Source organism: Pagrus pagrus, assembly GCF_965226575.1.
Source record: "Pagrus pagrus genome assembly, chromosome: 9".
Taxonomy (NCBI): Eukaryota; Metazoa; Chordata; class Actinopteri; order Spariformes; family Sparidae; genus Pagrus; species Pagrus pagrus.
Window position 1 is genome coordinate 19,264,440 of NC_140193.1, and position 21,406 is coordinate 19,285,845.

General features: G+C 43.2%; 1 protein-coding gene across 1 annotated transcript in view; it reads left to right on the forward strand.

Moving 5' to 3' along the window:
• The first annotated feature begins 9,966 nt into the window (after positions 1-9,966).
• igsf3 (immunoglobulin superfamily, member 3) overlaps positions 9,967-21,406 on the forward strand; it is an 86,245-nt gene continuing 74,805 nt past the window's right edge. Inside the window, exon 1 of the mRNA XM_084363061.1 lies at positions 9,967-10,960. Coding sequence (XP_084219187.1) covers positions 10,915-10,960 — 46 coding nt within the window. The 5' untranslated portion in view covers positions 9,967-10,914. The remainder of the gene's footprint in view (positions 10,961-21,406) is intronic.

Below are 21,406 nucleotides of genomic sequence, written 5' to 3' on the forward strand. Positions count from 1 at the left end.
CTGGAGAAAGTGTTTTGCATGGGAGTGCTAGCATGAGATAGTGTTTGCATCGGAGGCGGTGTTTTTCCGAGCAGGTGTATGTGTGTTCTAAACTGTGTGTGTGTGTGTCTCTTTGTGTGCGTCTGCGCAGATGAATATGCAAGTGTGTTTGTTTAGGAGAGTGAAGTGCATGACTCAGCCCGAGGTAGGCAGGCAGGCAGGCAGGCAGGCAGGTAGGCAGGCAGCTCAGGTTTCTTCTGTTTGGCATGCAGTGTGGATAAGATCAGACTGACCTGGTCATTTAAGAAGCCCCGGGCTTTACCTCTACGACAGGACTCAGAAATCTTTATAGGTTGACTCCCATCGAAATGGTTTCAGTGCACAGATTGCCTTGATCTCAATCAAAAATAACAGAATATCGTCGTCTAGTGTTAATTTTATTTTTACCTGTTTAAACAAGGAGACAGATAGATTTAGAGGGGATTTGGTGGTGACGTTGCCATAGCTACTATAAGCGTTTACAACAACAGGCCCTTATCTGAGTCACTGTCTGTACACCAAATTTGTTGTGTGACTTACCGTGTGTCATTGCCATCAATACCTCAATGTGACCTTTTTACAGGATTTAATACTTGTGTCCTGGAGACCGTGACACTCTCAGCTACCCCGTCTCAGATTTCACCCTCAGCGATGATGTCACGTAGTTTTTTTCCGCGCCGTTGCAGAGATAAAATCCCACAAGTTCACGGCCTTGCAATTTTTGTAATTTTTCAGATTTCAAAAGGGTTAAGGAACATGCTCAAGGACACTAAAGTAATTTTATTTCCAATTTTCATTTGAGGATGAACCCCCTCGAGATACTCGACTTCATTTTCAACAGGGTTGTCAGGCGCAAACACACGAGAAGTGACAGATGTTAAAGGGAAAAAAATTAATCCATAAGAAGTAGTGTTACTCAGGTGCTGCTCAGGTTGCAGAGCGTGCGGCCCATGTACAGAGGGATGTGTCCGGTGAAGTCATCCCCCTTTATCTCATCCTGTTTCCTGTCACTCTTCAGCTCTTCTATACAAAAAATTTAATAAATATAAAAATAGTTATTGTTGGGGTTGTTGTCCGACCGGTCCCCTTTGCTGCATGTCATCCTCTCTCATTCGGTTTCCTGTCACTCTTCAGCTGTTCTATCCAATAAAGCCACAAAAAACACACGCACAGAGAGAGTGCGGCGACTATTACGGTCGTACATGCTCCCAAAGATCTGTGCAACTAAATATATTCATAAATCACACTGGTGCACCTGAAATTTAGCAGTTTAAATATGTATTAACTTAACAATTAAGGTAAAGAAAAACATGATGTGCTGGTGCACCTAAATGAAGAAGCTAGGCACACCAATGTAAAAAGTTAGTCTGGGGCCCTGGTTCAGCACCATGGCAAGTGTCAGCTGCATAAAATTAATAAGAAACAAAATACTTCAACACTGCCAGACAAGAGTCTACCTATGAACTAGAGATAGAGGTAAATACAATCAAACAATCTCTCTGTCCCTCCCTTCAGCCACATTTCCTCAAACCACTGCCATTCTCTTCCTGTTCACCACCTGCCCTTGGACTGTCCCTGATTTCCCAATCACCTGACTGCCCCACCCAGCTACTCATCTGTTCACACGTCTCTTATCAGCCCTGCAGTTGCTTAACTTCCACTGCCACTGTTCATTAGTGAGCTATAGATGTTGTTTTTTTCCCTTTTGTACACTAGCTGTTGCCTCTTGTTTCCCGTCTTAAAGGAGACTTATTATGCTTTTGTGTTTTTCCTTCCTTTCAGTGTTTTAAATTCACCTGAATGTAAACGATCTTAAAAACTGAAAAGGTCAAACTCCGCACCAACAGAAGCTCCTCTCTCACACAGAAAACACTGCTCCTGAAATGTCTTGTCAGTAGTCACCCCTTTAGTTCTGTGACTTTGTGACATCACACTACGCCAGTGAGTCACACATTTGCATAATTTATCCCTAGCAGCTAGCTTGGCATGTAAGATTTGATTTAGCTCAGCTGCTCTGTTGTTGTCAGTGGTGCTGGGTCAGGCGTGTGTGAGCTGACCAATCAGAGCAGACTGGGTATTCAGGAGGTGTGGCCTTAAAGAGACAGGAGTGTTTCAGACAGAGGGGAATACAGAGCTGCAGCACTGGACAGTATGAGAAAACTGATGTGTTTTTTGAGCACTACAGCATGTAAACCTATTTCAGTAGTAACCTAAAATAGAATTATGAGCCTGAAAATGAGCATTTTATGTCTCCTCAGCTTACTTGAGGGTGATGTCAGTCTTCTTAACAAACTGTTGGTAGGAAAGTGTATGGTCACTGCAAAGAGAATTATTCCTTTAAATACAATGCTTAATTTCCAGACTTGTCCGACTGTGATGGACTGGAGGTGTCCAAGGTGTTTCTATGCCTTGCATGCCATTGAACAGTATGTCCGGATAGGCTGCATCCCCCTCTGACACTGACAAGCATCAGCAGAGAAATAATACAGACCTGTAGGCATTCATTTCACAGTTGCAAATTATCTGCAAGTTTGTTTTTAAAATGTGCTACTTAATGTCCCTGTGGCCAAATGAAATCCATCGTTTCCACGTTCACACAAAAACACCACATCTGACGCAAAGTAATATCAACCCGCTTTGACCCATTTACCAGTAACACTTGAGTTAATACATCACCGCCAACTCAGAGAAGTATACTCGTATTTGACAGACAAAGCAGTAGACCTTCGTTTGATTAATTTAATTCTGGTTATTCAACAGCAGCATAGGGCATGACTCAAGTGTTTTTCAAGGTGCATTAGGTAGTTTAATCAGAAGAGAAAGATCTTCACTGACTGATATTTTTTTTATGCCTAAACAAACTAAATAAACAAACTCTTGGTTTTCATGACTGAATACACTGAATAAACAGACTGACCTTAAAAAACAACACAATTTCATACTGTTTTATGTGTTCTGGGCACCTTATTTTCCTCTGAGAACTTGTTTATTCAGTTATGGAAAAAGTTTTCATAACTTCATAAGTGAGGTTGAATTTCTTCTTCTTAGTGTCCCTCTAAATGCTTTTTTTTGTTTCATTTTATTTACCAATTCATTTCAATTTTCTTGTGAATTATTTTCTTTTGATTATCAAATACCAATGCAGCCCAACGTAATGTCAAACTGAGCAGCACATATAACGGTTTAAAGGACTAGATGTTGACACCAAAATCTGCTTGAGGTTAAAGTAATCCAATAATAAAAGCATACATGTAATCATGTAATTATTGCTTAATGCCTTTCATACAAAGTGAAACAGTGTCAGCCCTGTGTTCAACTTTGTCCGAGGACAGGGTTGTGAACCCAGTTTGGATTATACTCGTTGTGTTGGTCTGAAGGGGGAAGGGTAGAATGAACCTGAGATCATCTGGTGGCAGAAATCCCATCCAATGCTACAATTACTGTTGCAACTACCCTGTAATTCTCCAGACTCCACTGCCGCCTCAGTTAAATGAACTTGTACTGTAACCAACCAACCACAATAATGTGATATTCATCAGTTTAATGCTTGAATTAATGAAATTATGAAGAGAAACATACAATGTAAAAGATTATTATGAATTGTAAAAGAAAACATCAGCGCTCAGCGTGATCCATGCTCTCTATTTAAATGACTAGAATTTCACATGCAGTGCCCCTCTTTTGTTCCCAGCCTGGATAATGCTGTGATTCAGTAATCTGGTGGTGTATTAACTGGGCCTACAGAAGCCTTTTTTGCCCACATACATCCTCTTGCAGCCATGAGTCATGTCAGGTTTTTAAAGGGGTGTGTGGTGAGAATGACTTACCTTATTCTGCATACACAAAGCAAAAGCTCCAGTAAGTGTGACCATGGAAAAAAGGAATTGTGTTCTTTCTGCCTGGAGAAGACAGATAGCATCTGCTTTGTTGCTGTTACCCAACAGCATAAAGGACAAGCCTGTACCTGCGAGGGATGATGATGAAATGCGCGCGTGTTGTGTAATGCGGTCGGTGTTTTGGGGCGTAAAGGCAGAACAATCTCCACAGCGTGTCTAGGCTCACCTTGCCATCATGAGCTATTCCCTGAGAGTACAGTGTGTGTGTGCGTGTGTGTGTGTGTGTGTGTGTGTGTGTCACTTTGTCCAGTACGCTACAAATGAATAATGTATGACACTCAGCTGTGTTTGCACGTCGGGCAACACCCACATAATCAAGATGAGAAAGGAAGACAGACAGACGGAGTGAAGAGGGGAGAGATGAATGCAAAACAAACACATGAAGATTATTTTTAATGAAGATCCCAGAAAATTAGTTCTGCTGCTTGCAACAAAAGAACAAGTGGACACAGATGTCCTTCTTAATGACACAGGAGGATTTCATCCACACTGCTGCCAGAAACCAGACATAATTGAATCTTGACTTGTTCTGTGGTGGCTCTGCTGCTGACGATGTGTGTAGGCCTATATTAAAGGAGACCTATTATGCTTTTTCATTCCCCCCCTTTCCCTTAAGTGTTTTATTAAGGCTGGTGTGCGTGTAAAAGAACTTGAAAGTTAAAGGCCATATTGTTAATATAATATTAAATTATGAGAAAACTGATGTTTTTTGTAGCATTAAGGCATGTACACCTATTCTAGTAGTAACCCAAAATAAAATTCTGAACCTGAAAATGAGTATATGAGTAATGTGTCTCCTTTAAATTGCAAATGCTCCGTTGTTACTCAGATGTTAAGGTATTTGCGACAGTAACCATTTTTCATAAAGTAAATGTGGGATTTTTCTTGCAACCACCTGTCAGCTAATGATTATGAAAATTACATGTGACGTTGGTTCTCATTGCAGCGTCAACTCTGCTGTCATTTAAAAACAAAGGAGACGTAATGTCGTTAAAACCAGCAGCTGTACAAGGAAAAGAGTGGATGCTTTCACTCATGTGGTAATTGCTGCAACACTTGCGTGTGCTATGTGTTTGTGAAGTCCTGCGCACATGCTTACATGCATGTAAACACACATCTACTGCAAAGTTTTACAAATTACAGTGCAGACGCGTGCATGAACATACAAAGAAGAACGTTTAGACTCATACACAAGCACCGGTACATATAATTACAAAGCAATCATGGCAATTAGAGCTTTCGAGAGGAATGAAAAAAAAACACAGGAAGTCTGAGTAGCATTTCTGTACGGCAGCACAGAAGTGACAAAGAAAGGGAGAGAAAAAAGCTGTCAGAGGTGAGGGATGGAAAAGGAGACAGAGACAGATAGAAGGAAAAAAAATGGTAGCCTGACAGTCATTTCATATTAATACTCTACATTAAGAGCCCCAATGATTAATTATTAATCTGCAGGAAAATGTAGCGATTTGTGCTCCTGGCAGGCTAATGTAATGTAAAATACAACCCTGTGAATGTACACAGCACAAGTTTGATGTGCAGCGCTGTTAGTTTTGATAACTGAGCTTTAAAAACAAAACAGCTTGTGCAAGACACTTTGTTTATAACATAAAGGCAGGAATTACATATTTGACTGCACCAGGCTCAGCTGTAGATAATCAAAGGTTATCTGACAATGCAGAGTGTAATCTCCCGAGCCGATGTGAAGTCTGGCGTGAGAAATTGGACTGTATTACTTTGACTGTGTTGTGACTCAGCGCACATTAAATCCTAGATAGAAGAGTGGCACTCTTGAATCTGGCTGGTCCCAGCTGGAGTGCTCAGGCCCTCTGCCTGCTGTCTGTCAGTCTGCTTACTGTCAAAACCCACAGTATATACAATATGTCTGGTCGCTACGTGCGACAACACATTCTACATGCACTCCTGTTACAGAAGCTGCATAAGATCAGAGCATAATAATCTGCCACATGTGTATGGATTAGGATGTTTGATTGTGAATGTCTATTTACTTCACCAAGGAGGTTATGTGTTTGCCCGTACCTGTTAGTTCGTTAGTGGGTTGGTTGGTTGGTTTGTGGATTGGTTGGCTGGTTGGTTGGTAGGTAGGTAGGTAGGTAGGTAGGTAGTGGGTTGGTTGGTTGGTTGGTTGGTTGGTTGGTTGGTCAGCAGGATTAGACAGTAACTACTGAGCAAAAACTTGGATGGAGGATGGCTCTCATCTTAGAATGGACACCATTAACTTCTGGTATGGATCAGGATAAAGGGATGGATCCAGGATTTGTTTTTCACTTTCATAGTTGACACTTCTTTAACTGCGTGATAAGGCAATTTTCATTAATTTCTCAGGGAATTATTCATGGACCTTGATAAACAAAATCAGGCATATTTTGGTGGCTGTGTATCAGTAGCTGTGTTTACATGGAGCCTAATATTCAGATTATAATTGTTTTAAAAGCCCGGACAGAATAAAAATGCTCCATATAAACACCTCAGTCAGAATAAACAGACTAAAACCAATCAGAATTTCCACCGGGGTAATTTAAACCCTTTCATAAAGCAATCAAAATAAAAATTGCCCCATGTAAACAATATAGCCTGACTATTTTCGGGCTGCTGTCTTTCTTGGTGGCTTCTAAGGTGAACTGGTCTACTGCAGAGAACACATACCAAAAGAGGTAAAATATCCGAGGATGACATAACATTACTCTTGCGCATGTCACACAGCTGTTCGATTACATTAGTTGTTACATGTAAACACCAGACCCCGTAAATCCCATCCTATGTAAACAGCTGACTCAAAATCTTCAATGGGAGCAAAGAAATATATGCAAACATGGCTTATGAGTGAGTACAATTTCATGCGGATTCAAATAAAAGCCCAGGTATAATGGATTTGAATATGTTTTATTTGATTTATCTTTATCTTGATCGAATTAACGGGGACTGTTTGGCCTTGGTGGAGGTATGCCTTTCTAATTTTTTGATGGATTTGTAGTTTTGCACAATAGTTGTTCTTTCTATAAGAAATGTCCAAATCTTTTCATCTCATAACCCCTCATGTTTAATTCAGGTGAGCCACATATTGCAATATTACTTTTGTCTGACAGTGAAATGTTATACTTTCCCTCTTCTCTGTTTATCTTTCCCCATCTGGATTATTTCCCAATCCCTGTCACTCCTCTTAGGGAAGCCTTGTAGAATAAATACAGCCAGAAGTTGATTCAAAGGGTTGTTTTTTTTATCGCTTTTTGACTCTTTGTGTCTTTTTGAACAGATCGCTTTGGTTCACTTATTTATAATTATCTCTTTGTTTCAGATCATTTATGCAACAGGGCTCGTTGCATCCTCGGTGCACCACGGCTTATAGTTATGGTCTCACATGTGATGACTTGTTTGCGTGGTATTTTTTCACACGTGCGCTTTTGTCTCAATGAAGACCACCCCTCTGTTATTTAAAGTGACGCTTGCATCAGCGGGTGCACGTTTGCACTAATGAATGCATCTCATCTTGCATGTGCATGCTTTTTTTTTTGCGCGTGTGTAAACTGCCTCTGTACACTCCTCTGTGTCACACTGACATATTCATGTGAGACTGGAGAAAAATGCACAGAGAAATCCAATAAATCATTCATATACTTTTGGGATGTACTATGAAAATGTGTGTATGATGAAATAAAATGAGCGAATGTCTCTCTTTCTCCACATCGAGCCTCTTGCAGTTATCCTGTGTAACCTCGCTGACACCAGCTCAACAGATAGTGCTGTAAGGGTACTGAAATATTAAGATAAAAAAAAACAAACAAAAAAAAACAAGTGGGCTTGCACAAGTCTCAAACAATGCTGAACAATAACGCAAGATGCTGGCAAACAAGGCTGTGGCTATCAAGACTTCATCTTAGGTGATGGACCCTGTGATGAAGTGCACACAATTCAGACTCCTCTGTTTCCATGGAGACCTATTGTGATCCCCAGCACCCACTATATACTTGCAAACATTCCTCTAAAGCCTTTTTTTCCCCTCTCTCTCTCTCTCTATGCAAACATACTCGTGGATAGTCGCCAAATTCAGTGTGAGAGGGGGTCAAAGGTGATCGGGTCTTCGGTGCCAACATGATGCTTGGCTCCAAAGACGTTCCAGCTGCCTTTTTAGCTGCCTGCCTGTTCAAACTGTGCCATCACTCGTCCGTGCAATAAGGAGTCTGTGGAGAACTGAGCTAAATTTAGGTGCTGCGATATGTAGACCAGGTGTAATGCACATGGCCTACCTAGCCAGCTCTGTGCGGCTGCGTATTAATTCAGCCACGTTGGACCTGGATAGACCTTTTGGAGGAGCTGCACCAATAGCCCACGTGCCTCATACCAGTGTCTAATCCCACTCTGGCTTACTTCTTCTTGGCAGCAATGTCTGCTAAAGCCTTTGTTTTCTCTATATAAACATGCTTAAAAGCTGCCTCTCCTTCCTGTTAATACCATGACACAGTTTTAGACAGAAGGAGGGACAAAAAGATCCGCTTTTCTCCATTAAACTGTTTGGTTAAACTGTTATTCAGATGTGAGGTTACGCTTTATTAAGTCGCTGTATTCTGTAAACATCTCTCACGGTGCCTCGGGGGACCAGACACATTTCACCGGTTGTTCAGGAAGTTTTTATCGGAGCTGAATTCCAGCAAAGGGAAAGAATCACTTTAACCGCTTCCAAAAAAATGGTATTCATGTCGCATTCAGGCAGCGTTCGAAACTTGCAATTCCCAACTGATAAAGAGAATACCAGATGGGTCCTTTGCAATTACTTTTTTGTGTGCCCATGCAAAGGCCTGCTCATTTATTTATGTATTACACAGGAGGGAGCTTTTGGGTTTCACTAAGTTGGAGCTTCTTGGATTCTACATCTCTGTCCTTTTTCCAGACAGCGACGCTTCTCTTCCACAGCTTCACACCAAAGCAGCATTATCTCATTGCGCTATTTTCTGTTCCCTCTGCAAACCCCCATTCACCTTGTCTATTTTGAGATCCTGCTAATATTGCAGCAGCCGAGTCGTGCAAATAAATACATCCGAGCATGTGTCAAAGTAATGTTTGCTTTAGCTGCTCCTGATCGGAATCAAAGAAGGGTGGAATCTGCAACTTGCAGTCTCTGAAAGAGGAACTGTAACGCGTTGGAGGGGGGAAATAAAGTGTTTGCTCTGATACTTCCTACAGAGTGACACCTCATTATGTTGATTGCCAGTTGTGTGTACTGGAGGGGGATCGGGAGTGATATTGTGTCTATAACACGCAGAGTGCGGGGTAAGTTACGTATGACAAGGTGACTTTTGTTATCAGCACAAGACAAGTAAACACCACAAATGAATAGTCTAGCTTTAAAAGCAGGATGTCTGTCTTTTCCCTTTGAAAGACCTCATTAATATAATTACATTTTAAAGGGGCACTGTGGAGTTTTGAAGAAGAAATACAAACTCAGAATTTTACTATTGCCAGTATCATTGAGGTAGTAATACAAACTCAAATATTTATTTTTTCCATAACTGAATAAATAAGCTGTTCAAAGAGGAAAACAAGGTCGCAAGAACACTGTTTGAAGCTAGAGAGGTGGCAGGGTCCGCCACATATGAACAAAGTAAATCAGTATGAAACTGTGTGAAGATCTTTCTCTGATTAAATTTCCTTCAGTTAGAAACTTTCGTCATGCCCTCTGTTGCTGTCGAATAACCAGTATTAATCAATTGATCTTACCCCTGTGATTAAAACGAATAGTGCACCTTTAATATGCAGCATAGTGTCACTCATGTCAGCCTCGATAAGGTGGTTAAACTCCAGGTTAGCCTGCAAAATAAAAAAAGCTGAGGGAATTGCTTTCTCTGGATGCTTCATTAACATCCACTCCACTTAACCCATTCAAACATCAACATCCTGGCCTGGAATTTCAAATTCAGAAATGCAAATGTGGCCTCACCCACGGGGGACGGCGGTGTCCCGCACGGCCGGGGCGGGGCGGGGTCAGGCGGGGTGGGGGCACACAGCACGCTGGTAAGTTTTCCCAAACAAAAGTGCAGGAGAGAAGGAGCACGGAACAGGGAAGTAAACACGGCGGAGCGTTTCTCTGTGCGGGGCAGACAGACTGTAATGAAGCAGAAGTGAAGGACGCTTTTCTTGGGAGAATTAGGACACAAACCGGCGTCAGGTGCATTCGCAGGCACGAGTGGTGAACCCGGTGTTTGGGAGTGAAAGTGTCTGATTAATCTGATGTATTGTGTCAGAGCACAAAGCCCTGTCTGCCTCATCTCGAGCGCCCGCCCATTGGGCTTTCTGCGGGAGCGATGGTAGGAGATTGATTATAGTCTCCGGGATTTCCGTAGAGAAAGCCAGAGCCTGCTGCTGCTGCCGCCTGGACCGCGATCTGCTCTCCCACATCACCACAGACGGGGAGAAGGAAGAAGAACACAGCAAAGGACTTCTTCTTATGCCACACTCCGGCTCGCTCATATTCAGTCCGGTCGCTCTCCAAGTCACGCTGGACTTTCTCTCTTTTCTCTCTCTCTCTCTCTCTCTCTGTGTGTGAGCGTCTTCTAGCCGAGGAGGACGGCTGTGTGAGCGTGAATCGCCTCCGCAGTCTCGGATGCGTAGTAAAATCGGGGAGTGGGTTGGGTCGCCCGGGCGCCTGGCACATACGCGCGCGTCGTCAGCGATAAAAGCGCATAGGTGAGGGCGAAAGCGAGGGGGAAGCGGCACCCGAGGATTTTTTTTGTTTGTTTTTTTTGTTTATTTTTCCCGGAGCGAGGAGGACACCGGAGACGAGAGTCGCACACTGGCAAAAAAAAACCCGCTGGACTCACCGGCTGTGTGGATTTCGCCCCCCCTCCCTCCGCCGGCTGCTTCTACACTCGGGAATCGTAGACCTCCCTCTTCTATTTCTTCCCCTTCTTTCTAAATCGGGAAAGCCTCGACACAGACATCACGACCTCATCCAAAGGGAATATTGGAAGTGGATCTGCGGGACAACACAATGGCAACCGGTGCGCTCCTTCTCCTCCTCGCCTGCGCGCTGCTCGGTAAGTCGCCAGGGGAGCGTTTCAGCCCCACATTTGTGAATGTCTTCCACTCTTGTTGTGAAAATCCGCATCCGCTGCTGTGTCAGCCGCGGCACACCTGTATGACACATGTGCGTTGAGTTTGGGAGAGCGAGCGTCAGCGTGCATGAGTCAGGTGGAAGTGGGCTACATCGATAATCACTGCAATAATGACAGATGCATGCGAACAGCTGTGTGTGTGTGAGTGTGTGTGCTGAACTAGGTTAATGTGATATTTGGACTTTAGTCACAGATTAACCCTCTGCAGCCTGACCTCCTGTGTTCAAGGGCTGATCACAACCTGCTATTGTCTGTAATTAACACACACACAAACACACACATCTAAGAATCACACACACACACACCCGGATATGAAGTCATCCAGTCCGAGTTTTGTTGTACAGTAAGTCAGCCAGTGTGTCACACTCACCTGCAATTTATTGGATTTCGCAGACGAATGCGAGTCCAAGCATGACACGCTCACACTGACACACACACACACTCAGTACAGGCATGACTGCTGACACACAACACAGTACATCCTGCCTGCGAACTGTCCCAAACAAACACCAGATGGCTTTTCTGTTCCTGGATGGGGAGGCCTGTCAGCGCTGCCGGGGGGAGGCAGAGATGGAGGGGGGAGTGGGAGTGGAAGCTGGAGGGGCCCCCACTACTTGGCCAAGAGGATTACCAGTCTGCAGCCTCGCTTCACGTCCCCCTTTCTGAAGTCACTTTCACTGGGAGGAGAAGGGATGGGATGGGATGAGGGGCTGGTTTTCCCCCCAGTGGGAATGTGAAATCTATTGTTCTGCGTACAGTAGAGGAGACTGCACACACATCTACAGTGTAGGCTGGATAAAGCCAGGGTGTTCATATTACATAATAGTCATGAATCATGTGGATAAATGGGAAGCAGTGCGCTGGTGATGAACATGTCAGGTGTTGGGAAAGAGCAGGTTTGGTTTTGTGTGGTGTGTCAGTGTGAATCATTGGCACAGATTTAAGGAGATTCGTGATATTCGCCAGCGTCGTTGGCGACATCAGGCTGGGAACGATTACTTGATTAGTTGTTAACCATTTTAATAATCGAATGATCAGATTCAAGGTTAAAGGTGTCTTTGTTATTCCCCAGTTGCCACGTTACAATCAAGCAACAATAAAGACGAAACTAGATCAAGAAATACAAGAGATCAGATCATATTCAGTCATTTAAAAGGCCAATGGAAGCAGGGACGAATTAATAACTTACGTCGATTGGTCCTGCATCTTGGCAGAATGTGTCTGCGGCCAGACGGAAGCAACATGAAGTCTTTGGACCGAGGGTGGCCGGGATCAGTGATCTTCAAATAGTTTATTTTCCTGAAGCAACAGTCCAAAACCCAAAGAGTCAATTTCTGAGAAGAAAAAATGTCAAAGTTCTCTGATTCCAGTTTCTTAAATGTGAATATTTGACAACTTGGGCTTTGGGAAACACTGATTGACATTTTTCACGGTTTTCTGACATTTTATAGACCAAACAACTATCAATCAATCGCCAACGTACTCAACAGATTAACTGTGTTCTGCTGTACGTGATATGTTGCAATTGAATCCCTCAGAGCTGACAAACTTAATTGGCAAAATTTTTGATAATCATTTAAGTCTTAAAAATGGCAAAATGATCTTCTTAAATATGAATATTTACTGGTTATCTGGGTCTTTCATGATAGCGAACTGAATACATCCGGGGCTGGACAGTTGGTCAGACAAAACCAGATAATGGAGGATGTCATACTGAGCTTCAGTAAACGCTGGTCGACCTTTTTTTGACATTTTATAGACCAACTAAAAATCGAGAGATAATCAACAAATTATTCTGCTATATTTGAGATGTTGGAGTAAGATCTCCTAGAGCTGAAAAATCAGTTGCTTGACAGAAAATGAATTGGCTGTAGCTCATTTTGTAACTAGAAATGGCCAAATTTCTCCAGCTCTAGCTTCTCAAATGTGATTATTTTTCTGCTTTTCTGAGTCTTTCATGATAACAAACAGAATATCTTCGGGGCTGGACCATTGGTCAGACGAAGCAAGACGTTTGAAGACGTCACATCGGGCCCCTGGAACTTATGATGTTGTGTTGTTCACTATTTATGGATCAAACAATGACTCAGTGGACTGAACGATACTGCAATTAATCAATAGCCCTGCAGCCATGAAATGATCAACTGTGCTGCACAGTGCACTAGACTAAAAGAGCTTTCATTTTGGAGCGCTATGCAACTGCATGAATCTCAACATGTATTTAACACATACGGCACCATGCAGCCATGTATGTGCCACCTTGATATACTGTTAAAATGGCCTTTTACACTTCTCAAGTAAGAATTCAACTATGCTCCAGTCATTCAACTTTGCTGCTAGTGTATTAATAACACACAACAACAGACTAGAGTTTATTTTTATTGTTGATTAATTTGTCGATTATATTCTCCATTAATGGATTAGTTGTTTGGTCTGTAAAACGTCAGAAAATGGTGAAAATGTTGATCAAGATGACGTCCTCAATCATCGTGTTTTGTCCACAACCCAAAGATGTTTAATTTGCTCTCATAAAAGACTAAAGAAACCCGAAAATATTCACATTTAAGAAGCTGGAATCAGACAATTTTGACTTTTGTTGGCGATTAATTGAAAAGCTGATACCTAATCAATTAATCGTCGGATCTCTATAACTCTGTTGCCACACGGACCGTTTGTCACTCTCCGAGTGTGCATGCACAAGCATCAGTGTGAAATGAGTCTGTGATCAGCTGTCTGATCCCACCACATGTGAGCCGCCACACTGTACGTGTTTGCACTTGCAAAGAAGAAGAAAATAAAGGTGGGTGACAGCTGTGTGAGATGGAGACTAGATCAGTCAAGTTAAACCCAGAGGTGCCTCTCGCACAATGTTTTGCCAGGCAAATCTTATATCGGGGGTTATTTATGCTGCTGAGGTGTGTGCACAGATGAGCGTGCGCGAGGGTGCTTATGCGTGGCACCGGGGTTTATGATATAAAACATATAAAAAGAGTTGCCCGAGGAAGGAATGTTTATTAGCTTTACAAACAGGATGTCTTCCTTCTTCCCCACAGAGAGTGGGAACGGTGTCGTGCTTTTTTTTGTGTGCCGAGTTGTGTGCTTCTGTTTGTGCAGGAGTGTGTTTGAAACGAGGAGCCAACCGCAAGTACTCAAGACGTCTCAGTTTATATAACTAAATTGAAATGTAATATGTGCGAGGTTGGCTGGTTTAACTGTGAAATGCCTGAGCGGTTTCCATTTACCGGGCTGACAGGAGAGCAGCCGCAGGTTCAGACGAGCTGCCACCGGTCCCGCTCATCAGCTGGTCTCAGAGCAGCTCCGCGTCGTACAGGGGGAAGATTTTAAAGCTTATGTCTGACAAGATGCACATTCTGCCTCCTGCTCTTATTCACACATTTATATATATCTTGTGTAGGACAGGTGCTTCTGTTCCGCCCTGTTCACACAATAACTGAACATGTTATGAATGAATTTGCACAGTCGTATGTCAGATGGTTGGTGCCGATAGGAAAAATGTGATAAATTATTCATAAATGTTGGCTGAAAGTAGGGTGTGGCAGTGGGTGCGGCCTCTTTTCACAGAATCACACTTACAGCTGCATCTTTGTGTCGCGATAATCAGCACGAGTCAGACAATTAAAGGACCGTACCAAGGATTTATTCTCATTTGCTGCAAACCATGAATATTATAAATCACTGCCCAGAACTTCCTCAATCCTGCTTCAGACCTCAGCCAACTTTATTAATCAGCTTGCCTTGCACTCGTACTAAAACCCAGTGATATGTAGACACAAAAATAGATTACTTAAAAATCATCAAGCACGATCCGATATTCAGCCTGTCAGATTTAAAAAATGAAAGCAAATGTTTTGATACTGAATTTAAATTAAGAAAAAACATCTATCTGCACCATCTCTCCCTGCAAACAACCATTTGTATAATTTGTTAAGAAATAAGATTAACACGTGTTATTGGGTACGCTTTAATTATGTGCTGGTGCACCTAAATGATGAGTTGGGTGCACCAGTGCAACCGGAGAAATGTTCAGAGCGCTGTGTATTTTTTTTCTTCCATCCGTTGGTTTTCATTTATTTCCGTCGGGTATGAAAAATACGACCGCAGGCTTTAAACATGCACCAACTGCATAACCACACAATAATGGAACTGAAGTGAAACTAAGGCAATTCACTGCAGACTTGATGTTCGGTGAGATGAAGAGACTCCATACAGAAATGGATGAAATCCTGTAACTGCCCGTGGAGCAAAAAAAAAAATTCAAGAAGTCGAAATGTTCTTCTTTTCTAAAAGGGTCAGCAGCCGCAGGGAAGTAAAACCCGCAGGAACAGTTGGTACGATCCTTCATCCGCCTCCGTTTCTTTTCTGCGTGTGCTGCATGTTTGTTTCTCTTCACTCATCCTCATCTTTCACGGAGAGTTTTGATGCTATTTTTGATCGGTGGTTTTTCAAGTCCGGAGAGACGCTGAAACAATAGCTTGTTATCCCGGCTCATTACAGTGCTATTGATTGAGACGAGAAAAGTTTTAAGTAGTTGTTGTGACACCGTCAAACTTTGTGCTTATCCGCAGCCAGAGTATAAAGCTGGCCCTCCATAATTGGCCCAATCAAACGACATGAAAGTACTTAAGAGCTCATTTCCATTTTGGGATACTTGTGTTGTTTTTGTTTTTTTGTACAGGTGAAGAAAGGGCAGCACTTATAGCCACTTAAGTATGGATTCGATTGTCAGCGAGGTGCTGTGACAATTGTCACGAGTGCTTGAAGGTAGTTAGAGATTGAAGAGTCTCATTTTCCATTTTAGACCTGCTCATTAAAGTGTGCGCATTTGTGAATGTGAAGAAAGTTTACAATACAAAGCGAAGAAACTAGAAATCTAGACAGTTTCCTGAATATCAGGCGAACCGGTGCTCCCAATGAAAATATTTAGCTGCACCCTGGAGCTCTGCTAACCAACTGAGAAGATCTATATCTTGATAATAATATACCGATATATTGCCCAGCTCTACAAAACCTTTACCATCATAAATGACAAAGAAAAGCAGCATATCCTTAAATTTGAGAAGCTGGAATCATCATGATGTTTGACATTTTGATTGATGATTCAATTGTCATCAAAATGGTTGGTGATTAATTTTGTTTTGAGTAATCGTCTAAACATTTTAATCACTTTTGAAAAAGGAAAACATCAGCGATACACTTGTGTCATTATTAATTTCATGGACTTCTTAACTTCTCATGGTGATGGGAATGTCGAGGTCAACTCTCAGGCGTTTTCTTTGTCCGGATTCAGCGTTTGCGCTGCCACACCCTGACGTCCACCCCGGCCTCTCCCGTGTACCAGAATAAGAATGACAGCTGGAAGCCCGCACCCCCAAAATGACAGGGATTTCAGCCTGTGTGTGGTCAAGGCTCGGCGTCTTTTTTTGCCGTGCATCTTGAGTCAGCTGTTCGCACACTGTGAATTCTTTTCCATGTGTTTGTAGGCCTCAGCTGACACGAGAAGACAGTGCTGTCTAGACAGTGAGGCCGAATGCAGTAACTCACTGCCTCGCTGTTTGTATAGCTGACGAAGTGAAGCTGTGGAAAAGTTTGGCGTGTGCGCGTGTGACCGTCCCAAGTTTTGTTAGTCATTATTTTTGCCTGTTGCCTGCCACCAGAAACAAAAGGACCCACTTCTCTCTGTTCGGGGAAATACGGGCTCGTGCAGCTGTCTGTTTGTGGTGCTGTTTGCTCCCCTTGTTATTCTCTCTGCACGCTTGTTTGCATCATAAGCACCAGTCTCACGTCTCTGTGTGTAAACCCATGACAAGATGCCTTTTGTGCTATTGTTTTTTCATATCATAACATTGTTGGCTCAACTGACAAAAAAAACAAACAATGGAGAAGCAGAGGCAAGATTGTCAGCTTGGCTTTCATCCACCGGCTGTGTGGTGGGCTTCGGTAAATCATTTTTGAGATGCATGAAGAAACTGCAGGCCTGTCGTAGGTCAGTGTCAGGACTGAGATGTCTTATGAGTCATGGATCAATAGAACTGGGCGAGGGGTGTGTGGTTCTAGCATGGGCATGTTTTTGCTGCACCCAAAGGCAGGTCAACGCTGGTTACTAGTGTCATCTACCCACGGGGCAAGTAATTGCCCTGTAATACAGACTTCACAGTCCGCTTCGGAAACTCACACCCAACTATCATGGCAGTTTTACAAGTACACCACTGTCCTCTGTTATCAGGTTTCCTCCTCTCAAAGGTGAAATTTAGTGTGAAGGAATAAAGGAGCTCCCAGAAGAGATCAAGGACAATCTCAGATTGAACTGACCGACCTTTATTGCTATCAGAGCAATAACTGAAAATCCAAAGTTGGTTGTGGATAATCAAAGTCTTCTCATGCAGTGTCTGTTTTATTGTCCTTTAATGATGATCCTCCCCCGTGACCCAGATCTAAGCTGTAGTCTCTCTCTGGTTCACATGGGGAGAGGAGTGACTGTGTGAAGTGAAGCAAAGTTCTTGAGGGAGACTTCCTGCCTGCCACAGTGAATCAGGAAAGCGGCTGGAGCCGGAGCTGTAGCAGAGGCAGCGTCTGCTTTGTGTCTGATTTTTGACTCCAGCAGCAGTGGCTGCGGCAGCACCTCTGGTTAACTGTCAGGACGCTTGCACATCACAAGTCCCTGCCAGGACCGCACTTCTGTGCTTGCACATCTCACCGCGCCTGAGATTGTATCTCACGTTTTGTGATAACAACCCAACAACAACCCTTTAGCCATTGAGTTTGTAAACCTTTTAAGTGTTCTCCTGGGCCGATTTGCATGTATCTCTGCCTCTGCTCACTCAAATGGTACTCCAGCTGCCTCCTCCTCCTCCTCCTCCTCCAGTGAATAGCCCCTGACCTCCCTCCCCCACTCTTTTTTTTCCTCAACAATACAATGCCCAGCCCACCTCCTCTTCAAAGAGCACTAATTAGAAACTCCCCTCAAGTGTGATCCAGAGCAGATATTTCCATCTTCCTCACAGTGTCAGAGGAAGAATCTGTGTTTAACAGCCATATCTACCTTTGGACTGTATACGAGCACCTCAAACACCAACCCAGCCCTTTCCCCGTTGGGATTTTGTCTGCTCCTCCCCCCCCTCTGCTGCTCTGTGTTGGGTGTGATGATGACTGGCCCGGCGAGAGAATACCACTTTCCACCCACAGCGCTCTGAGCTGCTGTCCTCCGGTTCTGCCACACTCCCCTGCTCCCTGCATGATCCTCCACCCGAGCGGATCCCACGCTGGTGGGATACACACCAGGCGGTGTAACTATGGCGACTGCTCCCCACCTGCATGCCGCTGATCCACACACTCGGTTCGCGTCCAAAGGTGTGTGTGCACATGAATAAATGTCAACACGCACGATCGATTCCCCTGCCCCCCCCTTTTTTGTTTTTTAAAAACCCTCTTGCGCAATGATGAAGAGCACTTCACTCACTTTGCCATAATGTTCTGCTAATGTGCTCCTTTTCCGCTTTACACCTAAAAACCAAAGAGATGCATGATGTGTGTTTGTGTCTAATTGCTTATGCATAAATGCATGAATTTACAAGCGTGTGTCTTTTACTGCCTGAAAGGGAAAATGACTGACAATGGCAGAAAAAGTCTGTTTGAAGTAGACTAATTAATAGTTAATTAGTTTCCTTTCCAATCTACAGCCTAATGCACAAACGTGGGAACTGATAGCAAGCTGCCAGTCATACAAAAACTAACCACTGTACATAAAGTAGATACAGCTGTCAGGCTTAATTGTGCACAAGCTCAAGATGGATAATGACCAAAGATAGCTGAGTGTTTCTATAGCCGCACATTCTTTTACAACAATTAACGCAAATATTCAGTTGACTCGCGACAGGATATTATGAAGTTTAGCTTTGTTTTGTTTCTTTCACATAATCTATGTATGTGTAAGAGTTTTGTTCATTGCTTTGTCATTCATCAGACACGGTGGGGGATGTGTGTGTGTGTGTGTGTGTGTGTGTGTGTGTGTGTGTTTGAGGGAAGGGTTGTGGTTGGTTGGGGGATGGGGAAATGAGGTTAGCGGGGTAGCAGGTGTCCTCATAGAGTTAATGGATTTGGGGAAGGGAGTAGATTGAGGCACTTAATATCGTGGAGGTGTGTGTTTGTGTGTGTGTGTGCATAAGCTGATGTGGATCAACCAATCTGACAACTTGCCTCTATCTCCTATCTTGACATTTTTGTCACTATTATAAACAGAAACAAACAGTAGTTGTGATAATGATTGACACCTCTAACTACCAACTCAAACACTTCCATGTGGCTCATACACAGTACACAGTCTTTTATTCATCCCATACTGATGATCTGTAACCATCTGTCACACTGTAAATGTTTACCGGGCTCTCAGTGACCCACAGAATTGTAAATTTGACAAGGCAGCATCAACTCTACACAATATGCAAACTACGGCATTGAAACTGTCATATAATTATGTTTGTCTTCCTCATCATGACTTGGTGTAGGCTTGCTGCGGTAGTCAGTGTTCCTGGTGTCACACGGTAGTCGGGCAAATACTGATTACATTACTTGTCCGCCACCCTCATGTCATTTTGCTGTTTTAATCAATACTTAAGCTTAGTTTATGCTTCTGCGTCGCGGCGACGGCGTAGCTACGTCGTCGACCCTACGCCGTCATTGAGCATTCGAAGTTCTGCGTCGAGGGAACGCGTTGGTCTGCAATTCACCGCCAAGCCGCAAGGGGGGGTGGGGGGGATTGATTTCGGGGGGTTCTTGCTCTCTTGCACTGCAGTTGCGGTCAGAGCGGATATGCTGTGTAGCATTCTGGTCACAGTGTGGGGCTTACAAGCTACATGCTGCACAACACCAATACTCCTCCTGCCCTGCTGGGATCTCAAAAAGCATGGAGTTCACAAGCAATAGGAGACAAGCATGCAAGCAGCAGAAGTAACTGGCGGTGTTGTTATACTGTTGACCGGAAAAGCAACTGCCGGAATGACGGTCTGAGCGGACCAATCCCAGTCCTTGCCGTTCGCGTCTCGACGTAACGCGTAGTCAGGATTTTTTGGAGGCGCACATCAGGCTACGGCGCAGGGTCCGCGTAGGGGTCTGCGTCAACGACGTAGCTACGCCGTCGCTGCGACGCAGAAGCATAAATCAAGCTTTAGCCAGATGACGAAATATCCAAAATATATCCTTTTCGGCAATACTTTAGATACAAACACAATAGAAATAGGGAACCTGATAGCATTAATGAGGGAAAGGAGTAGGTTACTTCACTGAGAAGTTGGAGGTGTGCAACCTGGTGCCCGAAGTGCTTCCTCTTACAAGTCCTTCTTCTTCCATTACTCCCACAGACTGTTTAAAACTTCCCCCAGACATATTTCAAACTGATCCGCTGTCAAAATTTTTTCGAAAATGATCATTGTTTTGCTCTGTAGCTGCATTTTTGATGAACAATAGCTGTGCTTAACTGCATTTTCTGTAACTAGGCTGCTTCAACATGTTATTCAACTCGTGTTTGACAGGTTAAATGCTTTAAATGTGAAGCTGTAAATATAGGAAATGTATTAATTAATTAACTCCGGTGTTGCTGGTGTTGTCACAAGCTTATTAGGGAACACTTTGTAACCGTGGCAACCGCTCCTTCAATTCAGAGCTATAATTCATTGATTCTTTTGATAGAGTTTAAAAAGTAAGTTCCCACGTACATTTATGAGGACAAATGATGGAGCGTATGATCACTTCCTGTATACAGTTCTTTATTTTCTTTATGTGCAGTTGGTGATTTATTGTTCGCATTGTAAGTGCTGGGTTTAGTAAAGCATGAATGAATTTTCTGTGTCCATATAGTATAGTACCGTATTGCTTAATATTCAAGCTTCATTTTGAAGTGCTGTAGTTTGTGTGTGTCTGTGTGTATGTGTGTGTCCTGGTTCAGCCTGGCATCGCTCAGCCATTTGACTGTAGGCGTATTACAGTCCAGTGAGTTCATCTGAAACGCTCCATTTTTTTTTTTTTTTTTGCTGTTTTCTTTTGGATTGAGGCAAAAAAAAGAGACATTGCCACCCAGCTGCATTTTCTTTGAATTATTTAAACGCAATAGGGTTAGTAAGGAAATCTCCTCAAACACACAGTTTTTAAACTTTAATTGTATTTATACGTCAAGATGTCACCGGAGCTGGGCCATATGTGACTACGGTGTAGTAACTGAGTTACAGCTCGGCACAGGCTCTACCTCTTGACTGCAATGCTGCAGAACTAAGCACAAGAGTCATTTGCTAATTCTTTGATAAAGTAATCATTCCCTCACCTTCAGTGTTGACGGACAGAGAGATAAAGTACTTGGAT